At 32.4% G+C, this 27,771-nt stretch overlaps 1 protein-coding gene across 1 annotated transcript in view; it reads left to right on the top strand.

Moving 5' to 3' along the window:
* Positions 1-27,771, top strand: part of LOC129216182 (uncharacterized) — a 334,520-nt gene that overhangs the window by 143,611 nt on the left and 163,138 nt on the right. Inside the window, exon 2 of the mRNA XM_054850361.1 lies at positions 10,515-10,658. Within this exon, the coding sequence (XP_054706336.1) occupies positions 10,515-10,658 (144 nt within the window). The remainder of the gene's footprint in view (positions 1-10,514; positions 10,659-27,771) is intronic.

The following is a 27,771-nucleotide window of genomic DNA, read 5'->3' as shown; positions in this document are numbered from 1 at the left end:
ACCCCTAATGCTACAGTGACTGAAATGAGACTCTTATGTGATAGTCACATGACCGCCACAAGTGCCTCCGTTGCGTCAGTCATGAAACAACACTGCATAGTTATCAATTGGTGGCAACAGCTTGCGAATGTCAGTTTTCGGTGACGTCGCAAAGTGAAGTCTTACTGATGTCTTCATAGTGTGATAAATTAGTGTTTGCAGCGGAATCGCAGTGAATAATTTATGTCACATGAAATTCGTCACGAGTATGTCACAGCATGCCATATGCGAGGCGTCATAATTACGTCACAATGTGACTGGAAGTTGTGACTCGCGGTGACGTATCTGTTACTTTACTGAGACATTCACCCTATCACCAGAATACTGAAAATATTCTTATCTGTAGTAATTTTTCGGCATCTGAATCTGATTTTTCCTTATCTGAAATGGAGTACGAGGATCATGTCAACTATGAATTTGAAAGCAAATAATAAGTTCTAAAACTATTCTTTTACAGGTTTACATTTCTTTTTTTTCTTTTCTTTTTTTTTCTTTGCCCTATTGTTCGCTCAACTTTCAAATTCCCTCTCCGCTCCAGATATTAAATTCGTCATTCAGATGAAATCGAGTCGTAAATATCGAAATATGAGGGCCTATAAAATAAAAGTTTTTGCCCTCGTATATAGAATATCTTTTACACTAATGGTGCCCGAGCACCTATAAAATTTCTCTAAGAACTCCGTAAATAAACGTCTCGAAGAATTTACGAACCGCTGAGGAATTGCAAAAGTGTTTGGCAAAGAAAACGAAAGTAAAAAGGGCGCTTCGCAAAAACAAACAAGAAAAGCATAACGAAAGAGAAAGAGGCCATTAAAACACTTCGGAGCCATTAGGAAGAAAATAAAACTCGGTGCTGCTTCGGACCCAGAGCTCAAGTTATACGAAATAAAATTAAATTAAAGCCGTAAATTCATACGTAGAGCATTTGTATCGAGGAAGATATAAGGCGGCACTCATCTACCTGTAATGTGTTGCGTTAAAAAGGCAGTTTGATGGGAGAACATTTAACGAATAAAAACCACAAGTGAGTATTTCCTTTATCCGATGCGAGTTTGTATTATTTTTATTATGATTAAATATTTCTGAGTTAAGCATTACTTGTTGGGATAAGCATTAAGGAAGGTCACGGATTTTTTTTTATCGTTTTTAGTACATCACTTGAACACGACAAATTGTTTTAATGGTGCTTTTATCTCTGTTCATAAGTTAATAAGTTTTATTTTTTCCTTTGGAGGATTGGGGTTTTCTATAAGGTCCTAATAGGTACTTTGTCAAAATATGGCTCACTCTGCAATTTTTATAGCGGTAAATGTAAATTAGGGAAATGTGGCTAAAATCTAATCTTTCCGTATTTCAATTTCTTGTTCCTTGTAATAATTTGTACAAACTGCGTCAACAAAATGGATAACTTAAAAATAAAACACTAACTTCTGAACTCAGCGAGGAAGATGGATGCTAAAAAGTTATTTTTCTCCATGAGCTATTTACCAGGGATTTGTTTGTATTCCTTCAATCACGCTGCTTTGATACTGAAATTTGCTATTGCCACTATTTTGTATTTATTAATTTATTCTTGGGCTTCTTAAAATGACCTAGGTAACTAGTATTTATTTTGTTTTATCATTTCTTCTTTCTAATTTGCTGCACACTTAACAATTTTAAGCATGGTGCGCACGCATACATACTGTCTCTAGCTAGAGTTTTGGCAGAATTTACAAAGTGAGAATAGACTAAGTCCTTTATTCTCTTTTTAGAGAAATGCAGTTCCAAGAGAAACAAAACTTGATAACAGTCAATTTTGTACCTCAGTGACTAACAAATAGGTGCGTGATTGGGTCGGATGATAACCTGAAACCTTGAAGTAGACAGGGATTGAAGCGAATATTACTTTGCTAATGATGGCTGTTGGCGTTGCGACAATATAAGAAATTCCTTCAAACAAAACATAAATGAGTTTGTCCAAGGCCAATATTCTTGTTATCAGATACAAAGTATACTTGTTACCATATCGTGAGCAAAAACATGATTCTAGGCGTTTATTTTTTCTAAACAATGAATCAGTTTGTGTAAGATTTGCTTCCTAAATACATCGAAGAAAACGCACTGAGTATGACCCTCATGTAATAATAAACAATAGACTAAAAAACACCAATTCAAAAACAAAACGGCACTGTTGAAACGCATTAATTCTACAACAGGATTTTTTATAAAATTTATCTACACTGGAATTTACGGTAGTGCTATTCACCGCCCTTGTGTCGTCATCCATTTGCTTACATCCCCTGAGACTATTTTGACAAAATTCCCATGTAATACTCTGAATACGAGCTAAACGCATCTTTTCCAAAAAAAAAAGAGAGAGAGAGAGTACTCCGAATAAAAATCGACAAAGTGAAGCCGCTGCATTATCTCCCAGAAAAATCCGCTATCAGCAGTAATGCGATGAACAAGCTAGAACCCCCTAACTGGAGAGGCCGACGCATCCGCCATGTTGGAGCAAGCGGGAGTAAGCATACTTATCGCATAACAGGGAAATACAGAATGAAAGACATTCCTTAGAACACTGCAACATGTTGGCAAAGTTTACTGAGCATATATAACGTAATGATAGTAAAATCATGAGAAATAAATCGATATTAACCTCACACAAGCGAGCTCCATTTCTAGGCTGCCAGTCACTTCGTCGGCCATTAATTAGCCATTTCTTTTTTCTTTCTGCATCTGCTGGAAACATAAAGAGCTGAAATCTTTTTCAAACACCCATTTGATTTCCCCTCCCTTGAGGGGCTCTACAGGCAAATTTTCGACATTTAACTTCCAAAAGCATTTTATAGTCAATCTGCAAACAATTTAAGGGAACACCCAACCGGCATTGTTTTGGAATATTTCAAACTTGAGGTCTTAAAAACGCGATTTTAAACCAGCTTTGGTAACGTTAGAGAAAGGAATGAGATTTAAGCTCTTTCCTCTGCTAATTTTTCAAAACTGCAGTTCCAAAAATACAAATTTAAACGATATTGGATTATGTTAGGGGGAGAGGGTACGGAGACTTTGTAATTTTTCATAAATCGAAGTTCTAAAAACGCAATTACGCAACTCCCTTGATCCTTGAAAGATTCCTGGATCCGTCCTTGATTTAACATATGCTAAAGAAATGTAAACACCAGCAGCAATCGCTGCGAAGCGATCAAAGGATCAAGTTTGCCCCAAAATGGCGGATGCGTCGGCTCCTCCGCTATAGGGGCCTTAAAACAAGCTACCGGAGAAGGTTGAAGAGCAAAATCGTAGCCAGTTAACCAAAGAAGCTGTCTGCTCTGACCGTCTATTAACCTAGTTTTTGAGCGTACACGAGGAGGTTACAAAGGGGAACCGCATGTGAAAGGTCAAGCTCTAACTATTTTCCCTCAGAAGAGAATTCTTATCTGACTTTTTCGATAAAGTCTTTGGAGAAAATCGCGTTAGAGAAATGATTGCCAGAAAGTTTTCGGAAATATGTCAAGTGGAGATCATTTTAGAGGGACATGCTCGCAAATATTTTGATTCTTTTGCGGGTGGTATATACAGATCAAGAGTGAATATACCCTGCCAATTCTAAGATATTGGATGAAATGCTGTGTGTGTCTCTCTCTCTCTTTCTATCACACTAAAAAAATTCCGAAACGTTTCTGAGTATTTCCGTGTAACGTTTCGGGATTTCAATATGTTTTACCACTTCCTAGAAAATCAAGTATTATGGATAAAAAGTTTCCTGAATTGCTACAAGGTGCACAATTGCAGACTTCTCACTGCTGCGAAAAACATTTTTATCTCCTGGTTTATAGATGAACTGAGCGTATTTATAAAGTGTATCGGCTTCAGTTCGATTGTGGCCCGTCCGGACTGATTAAGCTCCCAAAGGGAGAAAATATTTCAGGAGAGTAAAATTTTGATTCTTAATTGCAATACTGTCTTAGTTTTGACCATGTTAGCAATACTTGGAACTTCCTTGATAAATCAGGAAGGTAACAAGCTATTATATTATACCTACTTTAAAGTTCCAGAAATACGACTGGCTTTCAGGAGGCTTCAAGACTAATTTCAGGAAGGTTACTGATTTTAGCGAAAAATATTTCTGGTTTTTGCACGATATATTACTGACAGAAATTGGGCGCATCAGCTGCCCTTTATTTTCCAGGAACGTTTCTGAATCGTTTTTACAGTGTATTTAGACGCTATTTTCATTTTGTGATTCATATATTTTTCATTAGATTAAATTTAAAATTAATGAACTCTGTAAAAAACAATGTATTCGATTATAAAAAGAATTTTAAAATCATTTTGTGTTGTTGAAAGATTTTAACAGCTTTCGCTAAAATATTTTTTTTTTTTCGCTTTGGGTTTGGTACTGAGTGAATCACTTAACTCATTGCCATTGCTTGAACGACTTTCTTGCAATTTCTATTAAGTCTTTTTATTAACAGTAACGGTAAAATTTCTTTGACTATCTCCAACTTATACAAAAACTTAGAAACTAACTTAAAACAGTATGTTAGTTTTTTTTTTTTTTCAGACACGGCATTTGTTGAAACAATAAAAACTAAAATGTTTTTTATGCTTTCTTTTCTAAATATTGCATAACTGGAATATATGGGTGATTCTGCAAAATTCAAACAATGTTATATACAAACCCAGTAGTCTAACACAAAAATTGGTTAACTCAGGAAATGTTTACATTTTTTAATAGTTAGAAATAACTTATTTGATGTTATTCTATTCCTATAAAAGCAATAATTCAGTTAGTTTTTCCGACAATTTTTTTTTAAATAACCAGAAAGTCACACTTTTGGCGTGTCCCCATCCGTTTTTCAATTCTTTAAAATTATTTTAAAAATTTCTATCAACATTCCGCACATTCAATCTTCAGTACAAAATTAAGCATACTTAAAGGTGTAAAATAGCATTCTTTAAATAAATTAAATTATTTAACTCATCAAGGTACATCGCTTTAAACTTTGTCCCCAGGTTTCAGGTCATTCTCCTGTCCTAGAACTGAGTTCAATTATTATAGATTAGAAAAAAGAATTTCTGATTTGCTGTGTTACAACACTGTTTATTAACACCATTTTGTTAGCTTTCTTGAGTATTAAGTTCATATGATTTGTCAGCTAATCTTACTAAAACTTTGAAGTTCAAAAATGGGTATGAAACATTTTTTGCTGTCATTCTCCTGACAAAATTTCTGCGTTAAATAAAAGAAAAATAATAATCCTACTCATATAGTGTGTAAATGAATTAAGAGGTTAGAATCCAAAAATAACAGTTACATTAATTATAATCCTGGGATTACGCAACAGGTAAATTGTACGGAAAATGTCATACTCCTGTCCTAAAAAAACCACTCTCCTAGCATCATTTCTCAAGCACTGGTAATGTATCCCGTAGAATAAAAGGTTTTATTTCCAATTCATTAGTTGAGAAATAAGATTGACTGAAAAAAAAAATAATAATTTGGCAAACGATAAATAAAAAATGTATCAGTGTAAAAATTCTATTTAAAATAATTCTATTTATTTAATATATATATATATATATATATATATATATATATATATATATATATATATATATATATATATATATATATATATATATATATATATTTAATATATATATATATATTTTTTTTTCAGCAATCACGATTGCTTATTGTTTTCATTTGACTGTTTTGATGCCCTATCATTTTATTTTCCGCCAGCACCCTCTGCAGCATCACCGTCGACCGGCTCCTCACGATGCTGCTCCTCTAGCGAAAACCTTCTCCAGGTTGCATCCATACCCTACACTTACACGCATTCATACACAACTACACACATACACACACAAACACATACACACACATACACCTACACAATCATACACAAAGACATACTCACACACACATACATACAGACACCTACACATACACACACAATTACCGACACACTCAGGCTTGCATGCAGACACAAACACACACGCCTACATACACACACACTCGTGATTGCGAAAAGCATAATTTGAATTCCAGATGTCAAAATTCAATTTTTTTTTTTTTTTGCTCTTGATCAGACGAATCGCTTCAAAAGAGATTTATTGGTTAGACATTTGTTTATCCAAATGTCGCTCGAATAGGTTAGTGAAGTTGCTATAAGTTTCGCAGTTGTTTTAAAATAAAAGTAAAATATATGTTTTTAATATTGCTGATTCTCTTTTTGTTTTTTATTTTGGTATTTCCTGAATCAAAAAACAATTCACAGGTAATGAGGAGGAAACTTGTCTTTATGTAAATTATATCATACTGTGTATGGCTAACTTAAAGAAAGTTTTAATGTAGCAATTGATTTTTTTTCGTTGAAATAAATGTCCGTTATTCGGAGTGTAAGTTATTCAGAGTGAATAATATGGAAAAAACCTATGTGGGATTTGTACTCGAAGAAATCGGGGGTGTCCGTTAAGGGACGTTTTACATAAATTTTGTTTTGTCACTTAATAACCATACTTTTTGATTTAGGCCTCAGTTATTTCTTTATTAATGTAGTTACATTAAAGATAACCCATGAAGAAATTCATTTTGTAACTCTCCAGGTGCTGCTTGTCAGTCTCTTGCTGCATAAAAATTTGACCCCCTCTTTTGCGAGAGTAGCATAGTTAAAGTGAGTTCCCTCTATTTTTCTCTTAATAAGTTCCTAACAGAGATTAAGTAGAATTTTTTTCAGTTTTTTTTTCAGCATTTTAATTTTTTTTTAATGTGATTGGAAAATATCAGGTTTTTGGAGAATCACCCATATACTATTAAAACATTTTTTTTTCCAATAAAATTTTTTGTAATATTCCCCTAAAAATAGGCATCCAGTCTTTACAGCGTATCTTATTTTATTTTTTTAAAAATCTGCCTCTAATGTAATTTGTAAAAGTAAAGACCTTTAGAGAATAGGATGATTGTGCTTTCATAAATTTCCACAATGAAATAGATTGACTAATGGTGCTATTGAACACTACATAAAGCTTCAATTTGGTTTATTATTTTGGTTCAAGGGATCGAATGTAGTTAGGAATGAAAATTGAAATACATTTTTGTGTATGCCAACTATATGGTATTCATACTACAATAATGTTGAGTTCTTTACTCAATATTATTATATCATCGAAAAAACTAAATTAAAAAAGCATTTGTCATCAGTTTTCATGTTTTTGCATACTACGAAACATAACATTATGCAATTATAATATAGTAGCAAAGACATTTAGTAATTTAACTTCAAATGAACAACATGACGAATATATTTAAACGCAAGAAAAGCAACATTTCAAACTCAACACAATAATTCCAAACTTAATCCGAATTTTATCAAATTACGTTGCGATACAGAACAGAACCAGAATTAAAGAAGTTGATGTTCATTGGGTGTAAACAGCAATTGTAAAGAGAAACAAGTAATAAAAATTCAAAATGCTGTAAGTACTAAGGTTTTCTTTCCGCGTGGATTCTGGAAATCGGGATCTCGACTTCAGTATGGTGACTTTTGATGTCTTAATTTCATCCAATTAAGGACACATTCATAGCAATTTGGAAACGGATCAGGAAATTGCTCTTAGCAACCGAGATTTCTCGTGCTTTGTCTTAATAAGATAAAAGAGTTAGAAAGAGATGCAGTTTTGAATAAATTAGTAAGGATTTCCTTCACTTTTGTAAAAATTATACTTTCAGACATTAAGTCAGGAGAACAAAAATGTGAAAAGATTGTTTACGCTTTACTGACATTCCAATTACTACTACTTAGTTTAGGCATTTACTCACTTTCACTCAATCATTTTTTTTTCTCTCATAATTTTATTTAGCAGTGCTGTTTCCTGTCATGGTAATCAATGTGTTTGACAGAACTGCGAGCTATGTTTAATAAAATTTGCATTGCCAAACTAATTTCTATTTAAGAAATAAATAAGTACCTTTGTAAAAAAAGTTTCTATATTCATTAGCTCACTTTTTTTGCATTGAAAAAGATGTGATTATACATGAAATTATATTTCATGTATAACCAAATCTTTTTATGTATATAATTTTATGTATATATTATTAAGGGAGTTCAAGACACAACAATCGTCAAATTTTGAAATTTTTTTACATTAAAAAAATAACTCCGTTTTCTTCTGTTTAAAAGGACGTTTGAATCTTGTTTCTATCTTAATTAGAACGAAAGATATAATTATTTTTGTTGCATGCACCTAACTAATGTGTATTTAACTTTAAAACTTTAAACGCGTTTTTCTCCATGATGCAATTTTTCCCGATTTCTTGCATTCTAACTCTTATAAGTCAGGAACCGATAAAGATAAAGTAATGAAATTTAGAGCATATCTTTTTCAAACAGTTTACTTTAATTTTTATTCGGGGAATTTGAAAAAAAAAGTTTACTGCAAAAAATATGATTTTTTTTTAAGTTTCTTCGAATTTTTCTTCAATTTTTTTTTTATTTTTTATTAAATCAATATTTTTAAAATCGCCGAATAAAAAATAAAGTTTAGATATTTGTGCATATTTTTTTGCAAAAAATTGAAAATTAACCAAGAATATTTTTGAGTTATAGTAATTTAAAGCAACCCCATTAAAAAAGATAAATTTAAATATATATTTTTTTAATGTTTATGTTATGATTTTGCTTATTAAAAAGATAGTTAATCAGTGCTAAAAATTTCAAAACTCTAAAGCATTTAATATTTTTTTTCAAAATCTTTGTCTCGGAACCCCTTAATGAGATTTTTTTAAAAATAAATGGGTAATTTTCTAAAAAGGTGCAATTTCTTGCAGGCTTATAGAAACGTTTTTCATTGTTATTTATTGTTCACCTTCTAAAGATCAAAGCTACTTTCTTTAACAGTGCCAAATACAATGTATTTACGAAGAAGCTTAATATTAGTACTAAAGTGTCATTACCATCCACTGTCGCTAGCCAGAGTTTCCGTATTAATGGTCTGCCAAGACAGCAAAAGAAAAAAAAAATCTAAGATGTATCGTTGAAATACATTTCATCAGTGCTTGAAGTATCCTTATTTGAAATGAAGTTCCTTTTTTTTCTTTTGTTTTGTACATTGATATATTTGTTGCATAGTTAAAACTTTTCCCCCAGCGTTTTGTGTCATTATCATCCAACAGTTTTAGCAGCCTTTTTGAGCACTAAAGCAAATAGCAGCAAAACTAACCTTTAGTTATAGTAGCAGCTGTCATAACTTAGTTGAAAAATGAAAGAATTTTGGATCTGGAAATTTCGATGCTTCCTTATTATGTGTATTTAATATCAAAGTAAGAGGAAGAAAAATTACAGCTGTCAATACCATCTTTACTTATAACGCGTAACATTACATAGCGTTTTATTTTATTCCTTTTATTCTTACATTAAGTGAACATTTGTTTAAAACTTGTAACATTTTAACAAAGGTAGCCATAAATTATGTCTTGTCAGGTAAAATATTTCAAAATGCCATAACCATCCATATCATTACCATACAGCGCAAAAATTATAACATGCTATTGGTTACCATATACAGAGGATTAAATGACACTAGTGTAATATATATAGGTAATGTTTCACACGGTTGAAAGTTATTGTTTTAAACTGTAGATCTTTCATTCCAAAAGTTTAATTGAAAAAGCACAAAGAAGTTTAACCGAAACTCATTATGAAAACGAGCTGATGTGTGCATCACACGACTTCCTTTTTCTCCAATTCAATGTCAGTTCCCCATTATTGGCAATTTTAATGCGATTTAATAATTTACTCTCTAAATATCACCAACAGTGGCCAAATTAAAACCAAATTTTTTAAAAAAATTGCCAGATTTTTCGCCAAGTTGACAAAACTTGGCGACCAAAAGACTGGCGATATATCGCCAAGTGTCCGCCAAATTATAAGTTTGCGTCGAAATTAACAATGATTTCCCCCAGAAAGAGGCAAAAGACCCCTTTAGAAGCACCCGAATGCAACCAAAAGGGGAGGTGCACATTAAGACCATACTAGGAGTCTACGTACCAAATTTCAACTTCCTAGGACATACCGTTCTTGAGTTATGCAACATACATACGCACATACATTACATAGGTACCTACAGACGTCACGAGAAAACTCGTTGTAACTAACTCGGGAATCGTCAAAATGGATATTTCGCATGTAAATACGTTCTTTGGCACTCATCCACTTGTGGTCGAGTAGAAAAGAAACTCAACATTCATTCGAGGGTGAGCAAAATGGAAATTAAAGTCAATTTTTGAGTGAAAAATTTTTTCGCGAATACAATAACTTCCTTTTTGTAAAAGGAAGTAAAAAGTTGCATAGTGATACTTTTTGTCAAATTCACAAATTTTATGTCTCTAAAATAAATGAAGATGTTTATTGAACTTTTGCTAACAATTCTGCAGTTAATTACAGCAACTGCATTGTTTCTTATTTCATGCCTTGTAATTTCAGGATCGAGTCCATGGAGTGAATGGAGCCCGTGCAGCGGCAGTTGCGGCGGCGGAATCCAGCAGAGGAGGCGGCAATGTGATGGCGGCACGAAATGCTCGAACAATGAAGGCCAACAGAGGACGTGCAACATGTTCCCATGCACAAGTTAGTCTCATTCTAAAGCTCACATAGCTTATTTTTATCTTGCACACTTACGCCTTGCATGAACTGTCGTTATCAATCAACGATAAAAATTAAAAATTTAAAAAAAAAACCGACTGAGTCGCAACTGTAGAATCAAGAGGGAAAATTGAAAACCTTTTTAAAGCCTTATATTATTAAAAATCAATGCCAAGTATTTTATTTGCTATTACATAGAAACTGGCAATAGATAAAATTTTTAAATTATTGCTTTTAATTTCCTTGTCGGTCAACAATGAATTCGGTTATCAATCGCGTGAATAAAGGCGTAGCCGTTATTAAAATTTGCTTTAAAAAAACGTTATAATTTGAATTATATGAGACATGGAGGTTTCAAACACATTCTATCAGAGGCGGAAAAAAATTCTCTTTATTTTGGTATTAAATTTTAATATTTTTAACTATGTTTTCAATGCAAAAATCGCAAAAAACCTTTTAGAGGTTTTTAATTAATATATTCGTTTATTAATGTCATCCAAAGATGCAACCTAGCTAAGAACACTCTCAATCAACTCTCCTTTCGAACATTTTTTTTTTTCAAAAGTAGTCCATCGGTTTAGGCGCTAGAGTGCCACAGACAGACACACAGATACACAGACACGTCAAAATTATAATCCAATTCCTTTGTGTGTCGGGGGTTCAAAAGTTTTACTTCAATGACCGATAAACTTAAAAATGTTAACATAACATCATGAACTGTTTTAATTTTGTTAAATATAACTGGCACATCTATTTTAAAACCCAAATCATGCGTTATTATTGTATGAAAAACAACAACTGATGTATCATAGTGATGGAGCATTTTCAGTGCCCGTCACCTTACTTTATTACAAATGTTTAAGACCTGCAAATTCTGTTTTCTGAAAATCCATCAAAATTGTACATGTCTTTGAAACATAATTTGGAGTTAAAACTTCAACAAGATAAGCGAAAAACGCTTTTTTTTTTCGTTTTCTTTATTGCAGATACTTTACGTAAATACCTGAGATTAAATGTCGTCCTGTAGCATAGGTCATAGATAAACGTGTTCGAAGCCCGGCAAGGACACTAAGAAATAGTTTGCCATCTTCACCCAATGTACAGATGGGCAGGAATCATCTTAAACTAAACAATAAGTTACCACGTAATCCATAAAGATTAACCAAATATAAGTGGCCATAAATCTTCTTCTCCAGACAACAAATAGATACAACATCTTTCTAAGCAAATTTATGTTTCTAATTGCACTGATTTACCAATTTTTCTACTATAATGGTATGCAATAACGATTTCAATTACACCAAGAGCAACTTTCTTTTGGGTGAAGAAGTAACGCTATGCACTTGCGGTCTTTCTACTTTACATTCGACGAAAATATGCCGACAACAACGTCTCTAGGTAAAAAAAAAATAGCATCACCAAAAGAAAAAAATCTTAGCTCTCCAAAAACAAAATCCTCTATTAAAAACTACAAATTAGTTAATTTTCCCCCCATTTCAAAGTCTTCATAGTTAAATATACTTTTATAGTTTAAAAGTGAAAATTTATGCACACAGAAATACACTTTTGAAAAAGTTTTAATTTTAAACAAATAAATTTTAAAAACTTATAAAATAAATTGCTACAAACTTGACGAAGTAGACTTTTAAATTGTGAGAGCAATTACAAATTATTAAGAAATACGGAACGTGTTTTCTAAAATGGTTAAAGGTGACATGGAATGCATAATCCAAAACTTACATTTTTTGAAAGAATGCTGTGACTCCTTCATCTACTTCCCGGATGCATTTTTAGTGTTCGTAGCACTTCTGCTGTGAATGAAAGCAAAATGGGCGGTGGTAGTCATAAACGATGAATGAATCGGTAGTAATAACCGATTTAAGTCAATTGCATTTCCCTTCAGCTTTATTTATTTAATTGAATCTACGTCCGTTATACTTGATTTTCAACTTCATTATTGTGTAGAATGTCCACGGTGGAAAGTTCGATGACTGACGTAGTATTTGACAGAAATGAGGGATGTTCTCAACGTTTGAAATTTTGATGGTGGGAAGAATGAACTTTACTGTTAACTAATGATGTTAAATTTGAGACAAGGCTTTTAAGCATTTAAATTAATGATTTACTTGAAAAATTTAATTCTTGTCCCCTCTCTTAGCCATGCGTATTAAAATTCCTCATTAATAATATAAAAAAAGAAAGAAAGAAAACCCCTGAGAATCAATGTGGAAAAGTGAAAAAATATAACAAGATAATAAAAATTACTAAAATAAAGAGCGAAAATGATTTTAAAGAAAAATATTATGGATGTTCGGAGTGTTGGGGAATTGTATCGTGTGTCCCTGAAAATAACGATCTGGTCTTATATTAGTTTTTTCTCTAACTTAGCTCAGTATGCTTTTTTCTCCCTGCACAATAATTGATAGTTGCTCATGCTCAAAAATCAAATCTCTTCTGATTGAAGAAATACATTTTTTCAAACGGAAAAAATTATTAATACACTATGCTTTCGAGAGCAAATGTAAGGGGAGTTATGACCCCTTCCTTTAGAATGACCAAAGATGGTTTTAAACTAAGTTTTACGCACATTGGATTTTAGAAAAGCAGTTTGTGCTCGGATATTACACTACCTCCTACGACCCTCCTTTCCAATTTCTTTGGTTGTATTTAAAGATGATAGCCTCCAAAACGCCAAAAGCTGGATCCACCCTTGCGTATCTTCATGGTCCAAAAAATAATAAGTAGAAAGCCAAATTTTCTTTTGTAACGTGATACTTTTAGAACAAAGTAAATCTAATGAATTTAACAGCCACAATAACATCCGTTTGTTAAGTTTTAAATGTGCATATGTGTTGCGTCCAAAATAAAGTTGCATTCCAGACGCTACAAATAAGTTGCGTCTAAAGTTAAAGCATTTTGTTGTCTCCCATTAAGGTTGCCCATTATGTGGGGAAGGGTTGGCCCATTAAGTTGCTTCCTCACCCCAGCTGTTGCATCATAAGGCGGTATTTTAAATAGCAATTTTAACTAAGGCTCATTTTAGGTATTTGGCTTGTATTAGGAATACATTTAAAACGAGCTGATGTTGTGCATCACATGACTTCCTTTTACGTCAATTTAATGATAGTAGTGCCTTGGATTAAGCAAAGAAACACTTTAACTATGTTTACCCCAAGTTTGTTGCGAACCGGAGCAAAAAAACGTTCATACAGATTAATTTTCCCAATTTTGCACATTTTAATTTAGTTCAATGGTCAACTCTCTAAATATTGCCAATAATGGCCAAAATAAAACCAGATTTGGAAAAAAAATTGTCGCCAAATTCGTCACCAACTTGTTGGCGACAAAACTTGGCGACCAAAAGGTTGGCGCTAAATCGCCAAGTGTTTGCCAAATTATAATACACCCTGAGTTTTCATTGAAATTAACAATGATTTCCCCCAACAAAGGTGTAAAAGACCCCCTTTGGAACATTCGAATGAAACCAAAAAGAGAGGTGCACAACTAGACCCCACTAGGAGTCTACGTACCAAATTTCAATTTTCTAGGACATACCGTTCTTGAGTTATGCGACATACATCCGCACATACGTACGTACGTACATACATACGTACATACGGACGTCACGAGAAAAATCGTTGTAATTACCTCAGGGAGGGTCAAAATGTATGTTTCGGGTGTCTATACGTTCTTAAGCACTTATCCACATGTGGTCGAGTTGAAAAAAAAAAACTCAACATTCATTCGGAGGTGAGCAAAATGGAAATTAAGGCCGATTTTTGACTGAAATATTTTTCGCGAATACAATACTTCCTTTTTTGTAAAAGAAGTAAAAATCATGCTAGAACTACTTTTTTTATTAGATCCTTTTCTCTGGAGAGATACGGTAGGAGCCAGTAAGACATGTACTCCTTTGTTCACTATTTTTCTGACGACAACACCATTAAGTGAATTCGTTGAATGAGCAATAAGCTCATTCAGAGATTATTAGAAAGTTACAATTTCTTTGAAGAATCTGCAACACTCTTCGAACTTATTCCAATAAATGTAAAAGGGGAGAGGGGTATAACTGAGCACGGCAAGCAACGTATTCAACGTAAGTACAGTTATCACTGAAACGGCTAGTTATATAATGCAAAAGCTACGCCATGTAAATGTGCGAAAGGGGAGCAAAATTGATATCAGGAAGAACGATTCTTTGTGCGTAATACTTTCTCTGAAAAATAAAAGTTTTTAAATTTTAATTTAAGAATCACTCATCTCTTTATTTTTGAACAGAAAGTACTGCCTCGCAATTATTTTTTAATTATTATTCTAATAAATTAGCGGAGTTATTGTGCCCCCCCCCCGAAATGAATTAATACCTCCCAAATTAGACTTAAGAGAAACTCTCGGTATTTCTTTAAAAAAAGGTCATTCATTGAGTGCAAAATAAACGTAACGAAAAGAATCGAAACCTTTCTCCTTTAATGCGCAGTTTTACTTCCGCCGGCTCTTAATAGCAAATTTGTATCGATCCCATGGTGTCGTGTTCACGAGATGACTAGCTGTTGTTTCTTGAAATTTTTCCAAGGTAAGTTGAACGATAGCAACATTTTGTTTCTTCGCAGAATTTATTCTTCCGCTTTTGATTTTGAATTTTCTACGCATTATTAGGGAAGATGTAAAGCAAGAAAGAAAATGTTCAAATAGCATAGAGTATTTTAACGTAATATAGGAGCTGTTTTTATTTTTATTTTTGTATTTTTTGACTGAAATGGCAGCACTTGCATCTAAGATGTTTAGTGTGATGTATCACTAATTGGGGTATTTTCGAGAGTAGGATATGCACAAGAGTGCTCGATCCTTGTAAGTGATATAAATGATGTGTGGGGAAGGTCCATTCCTTCCCTCCCTCTCAGTATACCCTAACCAAGACTACTTATTTTCGAAAGATTGGGGGAAGAGCAGAGATGAAGTCAAATTCTTCCCTTTTGTTTTTCTTTTCGATAATATTGTGCTATTGGTGGTTGTTAGGGTTGCGCGAAAAAAAAACGTATTTTTATTTTTGAGTCGCTATAGCGTGGAAAAATTGCGAGTTTAAAAATATATATATATTCAGTTGGTGGCCAAATTATTAGGGACGCAGATCAAATTCTCGAAGCATTTTTTTAAATTATGCAATGCTAGTAATATCATTATTATTGTTCTTTAGAAGTGGCATCACTGCCAGTATGTTTCATTTTTCTAAAAAGTGAGGTTATTTACGTTTTAGTTACCATTGAGTACTAACAGCTGTTTCTGTGAGATTATATTCAGTACTCTAGACATATTTCTACAGAAGTTTTGGTGTCTGCTATTGTCAATACGCAAGTAACACTTACTAATCAAGTTTTATTGCTGAATTTTGTAGTTGAAGTTTAATATTAGATTATATTATAACGTGGTATTGTAAAAACAGATATTTTATGAATGGACTGGGCAAGGCTTCCAACATGTCCCCTAGATAATGTATTGAAATACAAGCGTTGTTACTCCCTTCCACACATGCCCAGAGAGTTTTTGCAAGTATAATAGGTGTTTTTAGGTCAATTGTTCGGCACATCAAAATTAAAATTGACCAAAACATGCCACTGGAAACGGATGTCCTAGAAAAATGGGGCAGAAAACATATCACCAATGCTCGTACCGGCCACAGAATCAGTTAAATTTCCTTCAAAAATCGCAAAAGGGGAGTAACCCGAATTACTACGATGATGATGAATGAACAGAGTATTAAAGTTTCCAACAGGACTGTTCAGAGGCGATCGGCCAAAGAGAAACTAATGGGTCACCGGCCCGTCAAAAAACCCATGCCGTAGGCTAAGAAAAAGAGTCTACAGTGGACAAAACAACTCAAAAAATAACTTGTAAGTAGTAATTGTAAGTAGTGCTGTTAACAAAGTATGTTCTTTTGATTAGTTTAATATTTTATAGGTATGCTTCTCTGACAACTCCACTTTTTGCATTTTTGATCGACAAAAATTTCTCTTATTTGCGTTCCCCCTGGGGGCTCGGCACGGCGTGGAACGATTCTATCAAGACTGTTTTGTAGAGAGACTTACTCGTAAATATCCGAAAAGCACGTGCCCTGATTCTAAGGCAGGTACAAGGAGTAGTGATGCGGTTTCTGTCACATTTGCCTAAGAAATCTGCTTTCAGTTACTTGTTATGAACAATTTTAATTTTTGATACGCGCAACTACTGACTTAAAAACACCTGTTAAATTTGCAATAGCTCTCTTGAAATCTGAGGATAGAAGTAGGAATGCCTTTATTTCTCTAAATTTTCTAGAAGACGTGTCTGAAGCATTGCCCATTCATTAAAAGTTTTGATAATATCAAGTAATATTATCAATCAAATACTGAAATGTAATCGCAAACTAGCAACATTGCTTCCTTAATAATTCTTACTTTCGTATTAAAAATAGCAGGCATCAAAAATTTCGGAGAATTATTTCTAGAATACTAAATATTACCTCACGACACCAGCTGTTTTTTCACATTAGATACCAAAACAGGAATTACCTCACATATTTGTAAAATGACGCAGACTGATAGTGTTGCCACTTCTAAAAAATAATAATGATGCCAGTAGTAATGCAAATAATAAAAAACAAATGTGTTTCGTGATTTATTTCTTCAAAAAGTGAGCCTAAACAAGAAAATACGAGAATTTTTGAAGTAGCCCTGATAATTGGGCCACCATCTATCTCCTTAGAGCTTAGTGAGCCTCAAAATTCGAAGAAATGGAGAATGTCTCCGTTTCTTTATGATTTTTTAAAACTTTTGCTTCAGTACTCATTTTAATGTCATCTGAAGGAAAAGTTCTAATCAGGGAAAACTTAAATATTTAAAAAAAAAAAAGGAAATCGCATAATATATTCTGTATTCACAACGAGCCGGAATATTCGAAAATTCTTCGTTCCGTTTCTGCGTGATTTTTTTTTTTTTTTTTTTTTTTTTGGCGCAACTTTTCGATTTTTTAGCATTAAAAATTACATTAAAGCAAAATTTTACAAAAACTCACAAGTAAACTGTGAAACTATCCAGTTTTTGGACTTTCAGGTTTGTTGCGCGATATACAAGTCTTTCCCAATCACAACTTTTCATAATTTTAATTAATAGCATTAAAAAAAACTTATTAAGATCTTCAGTTGTACTAACTTCAATGCATTTTCTTTAGTTTGAGGGTAGCCAAACGAATGACTAATTGTTGCCCTTCAACTTTCCTGAAAATTTCTGTATGTACTTCAGGGTTTCTAACTGCTCTACATTTTGCTGAATTCCTTCGCAAAAATAGTAAAACAACGCGACTCCGCAAAGAAGTTCTTTTGCTCCGCATTTGCCCGCCGGAAGTTTTCCAAGCTTAAGTTTTGCTATATTATCATAACAAACACGTAAATATAGGAAATTAAAGTTGCTTATACTCAAAGATTGAAATAATGTAAAAGATGGAAACAAATAAATAAATAAAGATTTAAAAAATGAAATTAAGTCGTACAGGACCTTAGTGTTTTGTCTAGATGTAAAGATATTTTAAGTGTCACTGAAACTTGCAAAAATAATAAGAAGAAGCAGAAGAAGAATTTCTTGCAAAATAACTTTTTACGAAAATAGTCTTGTATATTCTGTTGAAAGATTAGAAAAGTTCATTCACGAAAAATGTCGAGTCACCCCATGAAGCAGCGTGACAGCCTTAATCTTCAAAACCTTTAAAAGTCAACGTGCATTAGTAACAGCAATTATGAGTGACGTTTTCTGGGTTATTGTCACGTGCTGTTAAAGAGAGTTTGATGTTGATGCTTCAATGAAGCGGCATAATAATTTCAAATCACGCAAGTTCTGGTGAAGTCATTTCTTTCATGAGTCAAAATGTGATAGTCACTTACTTTTGTCATGGTTATCATTAGTGGTACATTTAGGGGAAAAAATAAATCCCAGAACATTGATATTTTAATGACAGGTTTTAATGCTATCATCGCACGGAGGTATGTCGTTTACATTAGACATGAATGGAGTTATGTATTATCTCTAGTTAGAGTTTCTTCTTTCCTCGTAAACAATGGTTAAGCTAGCGCGGAAAAAAGCGATGTACTACTAAAACTAGAGACGTACCGAGTACTCGGTAATTACTCGGTACTCGGCATACTCGGCCAATTTTCCGTGTACTCGGTACTCGGCCAAATTCTGATCAGATACTCGGCCAATACCGAGTAGTTGCAAAAAATTGAATATTGTCCAAGACAGATACCAAAATTTATATTTAAAAAAAAGCAAGCATTATATTCTGCAATAATTTACAATTAAAATTTATAAGTCAAATTTAAATTTTGAGAATAATGAAGTTTGTAATGCTTCAATGGTATAAATCTTTCTTTTAATATCCCCAAAGTTTATTAAACTTGTTTATTAAAAATTATGCAAAAAAAGGCAAGTATAGAAAATATGGAATTTTTATATTAAAAATGGATATTTGATACAAACAAAAATTGGTTACAAAAAATATAAAAATACCTTTGCTTAAAAAATTAAAGGAAATAAAACAATGTTAAAAGCACAGTGTAGGAACACTGCAGATACGTGTTTTGGAAGTTACAAGGAATTCCTTTTTCTATGCACAAAATGGGAGCTCGTGGATTTAAAGGCATCCGACAAAAGTTGGATTTGTTTGTTGAATGTCTTTACCTTCTCTAGCTCACATGTTATGCACTGAAAAAGACATTCCTTGTAAGGGGGGGGGCGGAAACATGTGTCTGCAGTGTTCTTGCACATTTGTTTTATCTGCTTAAAAAAATATTTATGTTTGGCGGACTAGAACTATAATTGATTGGAATACAGTGAAACCCCTCCTAACGGACACCCCTCTTATGCGGACAATTTTTAATTCCCTAGTTCCAATGCAAATAACATTATTAAACCCCTGTCCTGCGGACACCTCTCTATTGCGGAAAAAAAAATTGTCCTGTTAGTGTCCGCATTAGAGGGATTTTACTGTAATTTATTTTAATTCCAACTTGATTAATCATACCTTTTATTTATTTATTTTTAATTTAAAAAATCATTTTTTGGTAAAATTTTTGACAAACAAAATTGTTTATATAATGCGTAATTAAATTTCACCAGGAATTTTGTTTTAAAAACTATTATATGGACAAGGAGGTCTATACTACTATTCCAATAAGTTCAAAATTCATCACATATGTGTCGGTGGTTCTTGTTAAAACATAATTGGTACTTGGTAACTCGGCCGAGTCGTGAAAGGCCGAGTACTCGGTAACTCGGTACTCGGCCGAGTAGTGAAAGGCCGAGTACTCGGTACTCGGCTACTCGGCCAAAGTGCTACTCGGTACGTCTCTAACTAAAACGAAACATTAAAAAGATGTGTTCAAATTGTTTTTATTAGAATCTTTATAAATGTTGATCACTTGATGAATTTCGGTTAATTTTCGAATTTTAAGTTTTAGAAAAACAAGGTTATTTGGGGAAATTTACGTCTTCTTTTTCTTTTCTTCAACTTGTAGGGTATTTTGTGAGGAATATGTCCAACACGTCCTCCCCATTCATCTAAACTCCCCCTCCTCCGTAAGATGATTATTGTAACAAAAAAAGGACTGTAACTAGTCCGATGTTTTTTTTTTTTTTTTTTTTGATCAAAATATGAACTACATGTATATATGTTCCTATAAACGTTTTACTTCTCTTTCATAGTGTAAGGGGAGACTGTATTACCTTGAGATACGGCACACTTCGGGGAAGCTTCATTTTTTGCCCTAATTTTAAATTAAGTCTTATCTATTGCACACGTAAATAAATAGTAGTTCGATCTAGCTTTTAGCTATATCTTTTTATTCCGTTGATGAATCAGCGTTTATTAAGATTTATATTTTGCAAACATGAGTAGTAACTTCCATGTAAGTTTCATAAGTTATGATATGGAAATGTAATAAAATATTTTCAAAGAAAAGGTAACTAAACGTAATTTTAACCTTTATGTTTAAAGCTAGTCTGCAAAGTATAACAGCATTGGCATATAAAATTTTATAGTGTGTGCGTATTTGATTCACCTTGGGACGGGTGGAGATGAGGAACCCGGAGACACAAGATGTGCCTAATTGACTTGATTTAAATATTTTAACCACAGATAGTGTGCCAAAAAAGTTTTTTTTTTATTTCATGTGCATGTTATTGAATTATTATTTTTTGCTGTAAGTTCAAGCGCTTAATCACTACTTAATTCATTTCGAATACTTTGGTAAATATATCAAAGCATTATTCTTTTCCTCGAAAAAAGGTTTAATTCACTTTGTAATTCAATAAATAACCTTTTCATGTCTAATTTAGTCTGTCCCCATGTCTCTAAACAGGAGGTAACTTTGGAAAAGTAAACTAAAAAGGAACCATTGTTTTCTACAATGGATTGACGACTGAAACCTGTTAGACAAATTAGGCAAAGATTAAATGAATATCAGTTTTAAAAAAATTTCAATAATTAATTAATATTGAAAATGTAAGAAAGAGAAAAAAATAAAAAAGTGACACTTAATTATTATTACTAAAAACCTGTAAAGTAGTACATAAAAAAGAAATCTGCCTAAAATTTTTAATCTGGAGCCTGGGCTTTAAAGTAAATGTGAATAAGAGTATTTTTTTTCTTCGTCTACTTGTTGCAATGAAAAACATGCCCCAATCCTTAAAGTAGAACGAGCTGCTTTGCACTACATATTTTATCACTGGAGAAAACAAATTCTGCTATGAATTTCAGCTTTAAATGCTGCACTTCGCTTTTACTGGCTTTTAAACTGATGAAATATTTATCAATCACCTTCTCTAAAGTGCTTTAAACGACAGTCAAATCTTTAGAAAAAAAAAAACCTTATCAAACACAAGAACCGCCCGTTTTAATTCATTCCCCATGTTTAATGCCTCCGCAAAAATTTCAAACAGTTATCTCGCTTTTATCAAATTTCACTGAAACTACTTGCGATACTCGTTAAGAAAATCTTAAAAATTTAAAAGCACTTAGTTTAACTACCACGCTTCCACGCTTTTAAAAATTTAAGGTTTCCACAACGTTCCCAAAGAGCTGAATCTGATTGCTGTAATCTTCATTGGAGACGCATCTCCTAAATTACTGATCGCCTGTCTTCTAAATATTTCATAACTCGTCTAAATTAGGGAAGGAATTAATTCTGCGCTGTTTCCGAGAAACTTCCATTTTTAGAAAACGTTACAGCTATTTTTGTGTTAGAAAGTTGATGAGCGAAAGAGTTTGATAACCAGGAAGTTTCGAACAATTTTCAAAGCTTCAAAAGCGAAAGTTTTTCATTGGGGTATTATTTTGTAATGATTAATCCAGAGTTAGTACTGTAAGATAGGTAACCAATGATGAAGAATATATTTATTATCTTTAAATTTATTTGGCAAATATTATTATTTGTGTTCTTCTTATTGGTATTTATTCAAATAATTAAGATTATGAGAACTGAAACAACTTATTAACATCTTAGTTTTTACATCAGTAATACACACCTACTGCAGTTACAATGAAAGTCTCCAGGTTGCAGCATCCAAAGAATGTAGTTTTGCTTTTGTTTTGGGCTCATTAGTCTGGAACATCCATAACCGTATTGGAGGCAAATGTCCTCTCACTGAAACTGAGATTACCTACACACTGGTAACTAATCGTAATTTAGCAGACAACGCTATATGTCTGTAGCCTTAGTCCAGGCTTGGTACAGCAAGATACAGCTCATTAGTGGTACAATTATTTCTTGTTTAGTTTTGATGATGGTTTATGTAATTTTCTACGCTTATTTCTGTTTCAAACAAATAAGCATTAGAAAAGGAAGCAATTCTGCAACCCATGCAAGTAAATTATAATCATGAAACCAAGGAATGGCGTCTAATTTTTTTTATTACGTTCCAGTTAAAATTAGCACTTTATTATAATAATAGTGAAATTGATTATTCAATATATTTGCAAAAACTAAGATGCAGTGTCTTTAATGCGTTCTTTGGAAACCTATCAAATGCAACTTTTTAAAACAGCACATCCTTATTCCATTTGTTACGGAATAAATAAAATTCAGCAATCTTGCTGCGTTGTTCATGTGACAGAAATAAAAAGTGTCGGTTGAAAAATGACATTTAAGTTTTAATCGCAAAGTGAAACTTATACAGTGACTCCCAAAAGTGTTCGTACACTTGCGAAATACAACGGTACGAAATACAATGGCGTATTTCAATGAAATACGCCATTATCCATTCGTTACAATTAATATTTTGGAATAAGTATTTAATTATAAGATCTATGATCTATTTTCAACAAAATTACATGAAAATTTTTTAATGACATAATAAAACTTGATTTTTAAGAAATTAATAATCAAAAAGTGCCAGAAACTTGATCTCACAAAAGTCTTCGTACACTTTGAAAAAATGTCAAAAAATTAGTAAATAATCTAACATTTTACTAAGTTATTATTTAGTAGAATATCATGAAGTATCAACAACAGCTTTTAAACGTCTGAGAATAGATTTCATTGTTTTTTCTTTCTGTTTTTGTGCAATTTTTGAGTAAGTGTTCATCCGCACTTCCAGTCTTACTGTTTCCAGTTCGCTTTTCGTTTCAATGGTCTATTTTCGTAATCTAGCGACCAGATATCTCTAAATATGTTACATTAAGTTTAAATCTGGTGATTGAGGAGATATTTCTAAGCTTAAAGACAATTTTTGAGGCACCAAACGCAAACGTGTGCTTCTTATCGTTATCTTGATTTTTAAAAAAACTAAGTTGCTTCCTATTACCAAATTTTGGGCTAATAGTTTAAAATTGTTTTTTTAAATATTTAAATAAACAGCATGATTCATTATTTCATCACAAAATTCCAAATCATCAAGTCCTGATTTTGATATGCATCCTCACACAAGAACACCATCACCGTCCTGATTAACTGATCCAACTAAGTTCTTAAGATTCAGTTCCTCATTTTATCTTCTATTTACTATTATGCAACAGTTTGATCAAAATTGTTGAATTTATTTTCATCTGTAAGTAAGATGTAATTCCAAAACGTTTTGAGCTTATTTATCATTGCTTTTGCGACGAAAAGCGTAAGCTTTTTGTTTTTTGCCCAACAAGAAAATTTCTGTGGAAAGAGGCTCCATCTAATCCAGCTAATCAGAAAATTTGGCGAACAATTTTTGGTGAAAGTTAAATATGAAACTTTTCATTAAAATCTGCGGAAACTTTTACAGCACTAAAATGTGTATTTTTCATAATTTTTTCAACTGTAAATCTCTGATCCCGCTTTGTTTACTTGTCCCGGTTGACCTTTTCCTACTTTATTTTCGATCCGATTCTTGTCTTTAAAGCAATTTATGAAGCAATTCACTATTTAATGGTATAAACTAACTTATTTAGAGACATTTTAAACCAATTTACGGCTACTGTGATGAAAAAAAAAATCAAACTTCAAACCGCGTTTGTTGTTTTTTACGCATACCTGCCATTTTAAAATAAGCAGAATATTAAGGAATAAATAAACAAAACATTAAAACCAAATGACTTTACAGTGTCATCAAAATGCAAAAATAATAAAACAACGAAGTGTGATAGCTAAAATCATGAATTTATTCAAAATTATTTCAATGTACGATGACTTTTGTGGCGTAATTTTTCTGTCTCTTCGTTTTTTGACAAATTTCAAAAATAAAATCTGGCAATATTTTGAAAAAAAGTACTGGGTTTTAGTCAAAATGGCATAGGAATGGTGTGAAAAAATATTGGACTTCATATTCGAATTCAGTTTCGCGTTATTTTGGTTTTATTACAAAATTTCACAGTATACGAAAACTTTTGGGACCACTGTATTTAAAATTTCACGTCCTCTTAAAATCAGAAATTGTACTTTTTCTGAGTCATTTAAAAAACATTCTTTAGGAATGATAAAGAGTTCGGACTATTAGTGATGCGTGTCGTACATCATTAGAGGGTGATTCTTAAAAATCCTGGCATTTTCCAATCGAAAATTTCCAAAAAAAGGTTTTAAAGTAGTTTTAAAGTGTATACTGGATTTTTAGGAGGAGCTTAATAAGAAAATAATGTAGTGACTAAATCCTTGATTTAGTCATACCAGGGGCCGTCCATTGTCCATTAATCATGTGGTGTTTTATTTATTTTTTTTTTTGGCATTTTTTAACCCCCCTCCCCCTTGGGGATACATGATGAGGTTGAAGACTACCCCCCCCCCTACTATATCACGTGTATTTTTAGTACCTACGAAAAATTTTATTATTGTTTTTAAATATTTATAAGATACAGGTATAAGTATCACCTAATAATGAAAGACTACAATAATAACAACAAGGACTATAATAATGAAAGGTATGCGGAAAAATATTAAAGTAGAGTATCCTCGGACCACATGCGCGTTTGTCGGTTGTGCGTTTGTCGAAAAAATAAATACACGTGATATATTACTACAACCCTCCCTCTTCTATGTGATGTTTCGTGATTTTTTCTGGACCCCACCCCTTTCGAGCCGCACGTGATTAATGGACAGACCCCTACCATTTTAACCACTAAGTTGTCCTGGAATAGAATATGCCAGGAGAGTCATTTTATCAAGTGCCTGTCATTATGACTCAAATTTATCCTTAAGGCTTAAAAGGAGTTTTTAAAATTCTTATTCCTTAACCAATTTCACATAACAGAAATATTTTTAAATGCGTTGTTTTAAACAGAAGGGTTGTTCCGGAGAGGGACATCAGAAATGGTACATACCTCAGTTTTGAACCACCACCAGGCAAATCAGATCCACAAAATGTTCTAGGAATCAAACAAAATTGTGAGATTAAACAGTTTTGATTTACAACAGATTTAAAATTCGTGTTTTTTACATCTAATAATTGAATTCATTTTAGGCCAGGAGAGTGACATGAAAACATTGGGACAAAATTCAGAATGATGTACCTTGGTCATTTAAATAACGAATCAGAGTCAAAAATTATTACTTTACATCTTTAACAATGTATAATTTAATGCGACAAATTCAATTTGTGAAATGTTTCTATAAGTTTTTAAACAATTTAAGGGCATTTGACAAAAATATTCGACGTGCCGTAAGAGTGACTTTCTGGTTGTCCAAAAATTTTCATAGGAAAAAATAAATTAGTTGCGGGGTTTTCATACGAACAGAAATACATTGCAAATATTATTTCTAACAATGAAAAAGAAAACTTTGTGGGTCAAGCAATTTTTGTGCTATTCTTCCCGGACACGATATTGATAGGATTTTGTACATTCACCTAGAAGTTAACCCCTCTAGGCGGTGTCCCCTACTTTTCGCTGACACGAAATTTCCTTCCCCCCTGCTTTTCAGTTAATTACTCTTAACTTTTGGCATATTTATGGGGGGAGGGAATTTAAATGTCGACGAAAAGTAGGGTAAACCTTCTAGGTGTGACTATTTCTTCGTAATCAGCTACTCTTGCAGTATGAAATTTAATTTTCCTTACAACTGCATGATTTTTTGAGATTCCATTCAACTTCTAATGAATGCTGAAAATCACTCTTAAATTTTGACTTCACTTAATTAATTACACTTTCAATTTCATAATATTGAATGATAATAATGAAGAGGCTCAATTAACATTAATCATTTAGTTTGAAAATATTATTTTACTATTTACATGTCTTTTTCATAAAATGCTGGAACTCATTGCAAATAATACTTTTTCAGAAATTATAAGTAAATTTAAAATTTAATAAATTAGATTAGTACTTAAACATCTTTAGAAAATACTTCGATACCAACTTAGTCGCTAATATATTAAGTGTGATAATACTATGAGTATACCTGTTTAAGTAAAGTATTACAACAAGGAAAACTTGATTAATCATGTTTTGTTCCATCGAATAGAAACCTGCTATGTGGGCGAAAGTAAATGTTTTTATTGCTTCGAGCCAACGAATTTTCTTTGTAGCATATGGTAAGAGAAACAATACTTTTTTTACTTTTATTCGTATACTCGATACAAATTATACTATAACCGCTTCAGGACCTAGTTGTATAAGTTGTATCAAATTGCACCCCTACTTCAGAATCAGATATTATCCATTTAAAACGTTTCCGTAGTCTTTGCTAATTTGGTGCGATTGACAAATCAGCTTTAATTTAAGGACTAAAAACATGCTCTATCATGATGTAAAACATTTTTTTTTGCTTATGTTTTTCTTAGTAAATATTAAAATCTTTAAACCTCTCCTTTTTCAATGCATGCTTTTTTTCTTCTTTTAATTTTATTTTCTATTTAAATGGTGCATCTCCGTTTTTTGTTCTTTCTATAAAAGTGTATGCTATTGACGGCGGAAAATACCACTCTTTCAATGAATCTCTACTCAAAAAGTGCCATTAGTCACTTGGACAGTTTTTTTTATTATTATTATTCCTCTTTTTAAATAAGAATTGACTGAATGCACAACGTTTTAATTTCCAGATCACGCATTCGGTAATGAAGCTTTCAAACTCCATTACGTTCGGATATCAATCTCAAGGAAGAATAGGTAATCTTAAATGCTTTTTTGATGAGCAGTAACCGCGCTCAGAATCAATAAAAGATTCGACAAATTATAAAGGAGTGTTCCGATTTTTTTTAATATAAAAACGATTTTTCTTATTTCTTTTTGATTAAAGAAACTGAAGAAAATAGGAGTATTCGTTGCAAATGTTTCTTTAACATAAAGAAAGAAGTGTTTATGTTACAATCCTCGTTTAAGAGGATTGTAATATAACCCTTTTGCACTCAATTTTTGTCATTGAATTTATTTAAAGAAAGTCTTCCTAATTTTACTCCAAAGTTTCCCTAATTTTTAGTTTTCAATGTTAGAAGCTATGGGTGTAAAGAAATCACATATATTTTTTCTCTTCCTGGGAAAAAATTGTGATTGAACCCTTCGATTTTAACGCGTATCGGTTTCGTATTCAGCTAGTGGGGGTTTCGTTTTCCTTCTAAGCAAATAGACTGCTGATTGATTCTTTCGAGAAAAAAAAAAACTTTTTTTGCCAAACTAACGT

Source organism: Uloborus diversus, chromosome 2 (assembly GCF_026930045.1).
Source record: "Uloborus diversus isolate 005 chromosome 2, Udiv.v.3.1, whole genome shotgun sequence".
Lineage (NCBI taxonomy): Eukaryota > Metazoa > Arthropoda > Arachnida > Araneae > Uloboridae > Uloborus > Uloborus diversus.
Note: the sequence above shows the minus strand (reverse complement) of the source record. Positions and strands in the feature narration are given on the sequence as shown.